Here is a 6,607-nt window from a genome sequence, read left to right as displayed (position 1 = left end):
GTTAATCATTCATTGGAGGATTGTTTTTTCCTCCATCAGTATCTCTGCTGCTGGATAATTTACCACTCAGTTATTGGAAAGAAAAGCAAAAGAAAGAAAGAAATTGCGAACTGTGATTTAGTCTTTACAACGTGCAAAAAAAAAAGAAAGTAAAAAGACACATGTGGTTTTTAAGACCTATGAGTGTCCAACAGAAAGTGCTTCGTGGACATTGAAGGACACTTTACACAGTCAAAGGGAAGAAGAGGAGGAAAAACGTGGGTTTTTTTTTTCTTCTGCTGTGTGATATTTTCACCGGGTGAAACTGACTGGAAAAGAAAACCATTTTCACATAGAAGAAACGGGAGAAAAGATTGTTTCGTATCAGTTACCATATGAGCGGCACTGTCAGCTGAAACTGACGTACGGGTGAAACTGACATCGTGTCAATTGCCGTGTGACATTGTCGGGTGGAAACTGATTGACGGGTGAAAGTGACATCGTGTCAATTGCTGTGTGACATTGTCAGCTGAAACTGACGTACGGGTGAAAGTGACATCGTGTCAATTGCTGTGTGACATTGTCGGGTGGAAACTGACGTACGGGTGAAAGTGACATCGTGTCAATTGCTGTGTGACATTGTCAGCTGAAACTGACGTACGGGTGAAAGTGACATCGTGTCAATTGCTGTGTGACATTGTCGGGTGGAAACTGATTGACGGTTGAAAGTGACATCGTGTCAATTGCTGTGTGACATTGTCGGGTGGAAACTGACGTACGGGTGAAACTGACATCGTGTCAATTGCTGTGTGACATTGTCGGGTGTAAACTGATTGACGGGTGAAAGTGACATCGTGTCAATTGCCGTGTGACACTGTCGGGTGGAAACTGATTGACGGGTGAAAGTGACATCGTGTCAATTATTGTGTGACACTGTCGGGTGGAAACTGACTTACGGGTGAAAGTGACATCGTGTCAATTGCTGTGTGACATTGTCGGGTGGAAACTGACGTACGGTCAATTGCTGTGTGACATTGTCGGGTGTAAACTGATTGACGGGTGAAAGTGACATTGTTGGCGTTCAACAGTGAAGGGAAAAGAGTCAGAACCTGTGACCTTGCGTCAGTTGGCAGTCTCCGATTTGATCATGGTAAGAGTTTTGTACGTAAATGGCGTGTTCTTATGTTCTTGCTGCTGCTGCTGCTGTTTGTCTGTTTGTTTGTTTGTTTGTTTGCTTTTGAGACAGAAACAGAGAGAGAGAAGAGAGAGAGAGAGAGAGACAAAAACAGAGAGAGAAGAGACAGAAATTCTCTCCCTCTTTCCCTAGTTTTATTTTGTTTGTTTTTTGTTTTTGTTTTTTTGTTTTTGTTTTTTGGAGGGGGGGGGGTGTCTTTTTTTTGTCTTTTTTTTTTTTTTAAACGTCTTTTCACTTAAAGTTATATTAGATGTATCAGCTCTGTTCTATGTATGCGCGTGTTGTGTGTGTGTGTGTGTGTGTGTGTGTGTGTGTGTGTGTGTGTGTGTGTGTGTGTGTGTGTGTGTGTGTGTGATGCATGTGTGTGTGTGTGAGAGAGAGAGAGAGAGTGTGTGTTTGTATGTGTGTGTTTATGCGTGTATGCATATGTGTGTGTGTGTGTGTGGGGGTGTATGTGTGTGCGTGTGTGCATGTGTGTGTGTTTGTATTTGTGTGTGTAAGTGTGTGTGTGTGTGTGCGCGTGTGTGTGTCTGTGTATGAGTGAGTGTTTAAGTGTGTGTGTATGTGTGTTTGTGTATGTGTGTGTGTGAGGTGTGTGTGAGATGTGTGTGATGTGTTTGTATGTATGTGTGTATGTGTGTGTGTGTTAGTGTGTGTATGTGTCTCTGTGTGTGTGCGTGTGTGTGTGTGTGTGTGTGTGTGTGTGTGAGTGTATGTATGTGAGTGTTTACGCGTGTGTGTGTGTGTATGTGTGTGTATGTCTCTGTGTGTATGTGTGTGTATGTGTGTGTGTGTTATGTTTCCATGTGGGTGTGTATGTGGGTATGTGTGTGCGTGTGTGTGTGTGTGCGTGTGTGTGTGTGTGTGTGTGTGTGTGTGTGTGTGTGTGTGTGTGTGTGTGTGGAAGGAATAGCAGCAGCTTTAGAGAACTACGGCGCGGCACACAGGCTGCAGTACAAGCACGTGCAGCATTCGCTGCGCTCGCAAAAACCATGGCGCCAACACTGTTTCCGATTGATAACGATGACAATACTGCAACTGATAATATTTGTATGCATACAATCAGTATGTGGAGTGATGGCCTAGAGGTAACGCGTCCGCCTAGGAAGCGAGAGAATCTGAGCGCGCTGGTTCGAATCACGGCTCAGCTGCCAATATTGTCTCCACCCTCCACTAGACCTTGAGTGGTGGTCTGGACGCTAGTCATTCAGATGAGACTATAAACCGAGGTCCCGTGTGATGCATGCACTTAGCGCACGTAAAAGAACCCACGGCAACAGAAGGGTTGTTCCTGGCAAAATTCACACACTCACTCTCTCTCTCTCTCTCTCTCTCTCTCTCTCTCTCACACACACACACACACACACACACACACACACACACAGAGTCTGGATACAGTACCACAACTACCACTTGTTAGCACTTGGCTCTGACTCTTCACTTCGAGGAAAAGATTTCAAGAAGCGCGCGAGCGTGTGTGTATGTCTGCCTGTCTGTCTGTGCGTTTGTGTCTGTCTGCTTGTCGTTGTGTGTGTGTGTGTGTGTGTATGTCTGTCTGTCTGTGTCTGTGTGTGTGTGTGTGTGTGTGTGTGTGGCGGGGTGTGTGTGTGTCTGTATGTGAATGTGTATGAGTTTGTGTATGCGCGCGCGCGCGTGTGTGTGTGTGTCTGTGTGTGTTTGTGTATGAGTTTGTTTGTGTGTGTGTGTCTGTGTCTGTGTACTGACCCTTTAGTGCGTATTTTAGCGATAAGTCTATTTACAGTGACATGACTCCACCCCTTGCCTGGAAATTCCTTTACGATCCTTCTTACACCCCAGCCTTTCTCCTTGAAACAGTTTTCAATGGTAACCTTGTCACTTTCACTCGAAGGCATGGTTGATCCTTCCAAACTGAAACTTTGGACAGAACTGATTCTGGATACAGATGACAATAAAAAAAATCAATAGACTTGACACCCAGACAGATTATTTTTAGACACTGATTGACAGATGCCAACACCTGGCAGCTGGCATGATGAAGGTGACATTGCACAGCTCTGATATTGGATTTTTTGACATGCTGTTTTGAATTTGACAATACTCGCATAATTTGCATCCGAACTTTTAGATATTTTGCGGACTTGTTCATGATATCCTAAAGTTACTGTGTGAAAATTTTCAATGAATTCGGTTTCTCTATCACTGAGAAAATACTTGTCAAAAAGCGGTTAAGTTCAGTTTTTTGGGGACACCCGATATATGATTATATATATCACATATATATAGTGAAGTGATGGCCTAGAGGTAACGCGTCCGCCTAGGAAGCGAGAGAATCTCTCTCTCTCTCTCTCTCTCTGTGTGTGTGTGTGGTGTGTGTGTGTGTGTGTGTGTGTGTGTGTGTGTGTAACCAAATTACCCAACACGTTGATGACGAATAATACCAGCTGTTTCACGGAGATAGGAAGCAGACACTTAGTTTCACGATAATGGGATTTACCCGCTTATGTAAACACACACACACACACACACACACACACACACACACACACACACAATTATAGCAATGCGAAACCCGTAATGTACAACTGAGTAAGCAACTTTTCTGTTTGTTTGTTTAAAAAAAAAAAAAAAGAGAAAGAAAGACTATTGTCGCTCAATACATTCAAAATGACAGCAGCGGTGTTGAGAACAATATAATTGATTGACGGATTGATTGATTCACTGATTGATTGGTGTATCTTTATCTGTTGAATAGATACTGAGTATGGCTGCCTATACGGCGCTGGGTAAAAAAAACCCAGTCATACACGTAAAAGCCCACTTGAGTACATACGAGTGAACGTGGGAGTTGCAGCCCACGAACAAAGAAGAAGAAGAAGAAGAAGAATAGCAACATCTAGATCCCATGACTATTGTAACAGATCGTTGAGGACAATACCAAGCGTGTTTCATATTTCGTATGACTTACATGAGGAATAATGATATTACATTTGTATGTACCCCGACGGTGGTTCCCTAAATGAATAGTTCTTTTCATGTTTCGTTCTATCCGAAAGTAACTCATTTTCACAAGCGTTCATTTACAGCGAATAATTGATTGTTGTATCAGTGGAGTGGGGTGGAGGGGCGGGGTGGTCTTGGGATAAGAATAGTTATAACGAATGGTATTGTGTACCGATTTTGACTCGTTGTTTGCCAAAACGATAATGAGTGATCTGTTCTAATATATATATATATATATATATATATATATATATATATATATATATATATATATATATATATATATATATATATATATATATAAAGGTTTTCTTGTTGTTATTTCTGGGGAACGATTTCTCTAAGTTTTGTTTTGTCTTCATGGTGGACGGTGGTAGGTAGATGTGTGTGTGTGTGTGTGTGTGTGTGTGTGTGTGTGTGTGTGTGTGTGTGTGTGTGTGTGTGTGTGTGTGTGTGTGTGTGTGTCTGTGTGTGTATTTTGTGTGTGTGTGTGTGTGTGTGTGTTTGTGTGTGTGAGTGAGTGTGTGTGTGTTTGTGAGTGTATGTGTGTGTGAGTGAGTGTGTGTGTGTTTGTTTGTGTGTGAGTGTGCCTATTTGTGTGTGTCTTTGTTTGTGTGTGTGAGTGAATGTGTGTGTGAGTGAGTATGTGTGTGTTTGTTTGTGTGTATGAGTGAGTGTGCCTGTGTGTGTATTTGTGAGTGTGTGTGTGTGTGTGTGCGTGTGTGTGCGCGTGTGTGTGTGTGTGTGTGTGTGTGTGTGTGATCGCGCGCGCATGCGTGCGTACGTGCGTTCAAATCCTTCATCTTGTTTCAACATATTCACATGTACCCGCTTGTGAATATACATACACGAACGAACGTAAACAGAGAGAGAGGGGGGGGGAGGGATAGGGAGAGAGGGGAAGGGAGGTGACTCACTCGCGCACGCCCGCACGTACACACGCACACACACACACACACACACACACGCACGCACGCACACACACACACACACACACACACACACACACACACACACACACACACACACGCACACACACAGAGAGAGTCCCATAGAATGCGTCACGCATATACATTTTCCGAAAACGACACAAATAAAACACTTCTCTCGCCCCCCCCCCACCCCCCACCCCCTCAACCCCCGCCACTCCCCCTTTCCCCCACCCCAACCCTCTGCACTAATTCAAACTTTTTCTCTCTTTTTTATTTCTTCTGAATCTTAACATCTGTGTGTGTGTGTGTGTGTGTGTGTGTGTGTCTGTGTCTGTGTCTGTGTCTGTGTCTCTGTGTGTCTCTCTCTCTCTGTCTCTCTCACTCTGTCTCTATCTCTATCTCTGTCTCTCTCTCTCTCTCTGTCTCTCTGTCTCTGTCTCTGTCTCTGTCTCTGTCTCTCTCTCTCTCTCTCTCTCTCTCTCTCTCTCTCTTTGTGGCTCTGTCTCTCTCTGTCTCTGTCTGTCTCTCTGTGTCTCTCTCTGTGTCTCTGTCTCTGTCTGTCTGTCTGTCTGTCTCTCTGTCTGTCTGTCTGTCTCTCTCTCTCTCTCTCTCTCTCTCTCTCTCTCTCTATCTCTCTCTCTCAAAAAAAATAGCCCGAAACATGAAAGAGGAGTCTATGATAGGCTAGGAGCGGTGCTGTGTTGAAACATTGTGAACCCCCCCCCCTCTCTGACTGAACGGTGAACAGAACTCTGTGTCTCTGTCTCTGTCTCTGTCTCTGTCTCTCTCTCTCTCTCTCTCTCTCTCAAAATAGCCCGAAAGATGATGAAAGAGTAGTCTATGATAGGCTGGGAGCGGTGCTGTGTTGAAACATTGTGAAACCCCCCCTCTCTCTGACTGAACGGTGAACAGAACTCTGTGTCTCTGTCTCTGTCTCTGTCTCTGTCTCTCTCTCTCTCTCTCTCTCTCAAAATAGCCCGACAGATGAAAGAGGAGTCTATGATAGGCTGGGAGCGGTGCTGTGTTGAAACATTGTGACCCCCCCCCCCCCCCCCTCTCTGACTGAACGGTGAACAGAAAATAGGTCACTGGGACAGCGTCCGTTGTTTTTTCCGGGAAAAGTCGGGTCGGGTTTGTGGAGATTTCCGGTCTGCAGCGGAGGGGGTTTTGGGTTTTACCTTGTTTCGTGGTTTTTGTGGGGGGTTTTGTTTTGACTAATCAGTGGTGGGATAATGATGATAATCATCTCTTTGCTTACCCGACTATACTTTTGAAGTAAAATCTTTTAATTCAGTTGTTCTTGTTGTTGTTTTTTTTTAACCTTATCGTTGCGTCATTATCATTACGTTTTGGGACAGGCGAAACATTTTACTTTCGATGTTTTCATTTTGATTTTTTTTTTTTCCCTTGAAAGCAGCTTGTTGGCATAATGATGTTGCGAAGAGAGACACATACATTTTGTATACAGGGTGGGGGAGGGAGGTAGGGGTGGGGGGCGGGGGGGGGGGGGAAGGGGCAG

General features: G+C 44.3%; 1 protein-coding gene across 1 annotated transcript in view; it reads left to right on the top strand.

Moving 5' to 3' along the window:
- Positions 1 to 995: 995 nt before the first annotated feature.
- The window catches only part of LOC143301066 (uncharacterized), a 22,141-nt gene continuing 16,529 nt past the window's right edge, over positions 996 to 6,607 (top strand). The window contains exon 1 of the mRNA XM_076615071.1: positions 996 to 1,129. Coding sequence (XP_076471186.1) covers positions 1,127 to 1,129 — 3 coding nt within the window. The 5' untranslated portion in view covers positions 996 to 1,126. The remainder of the gene's footprint in view (positions 1,130 to 6,607) is intronic.

This window comes from Babylonia areolata, chromosome 27, assembly GCF_041734735.1.
Source record: "Babylonia areolata isolate BAREFJ2019XMU chromosome 27, ASM4173473v1, whole genome shotgun sequence".
In the NCBI taxonomy this organism is placed as follows: Eukaryota; Metazoa; Mollusca; class Gastropoda; order Neogastropoda; family Buccinidae; genus Babylonia; species Babylonia areolata.
This window is presented reverse-complemented; position numbering and strand designations above follow the sequence as displayed.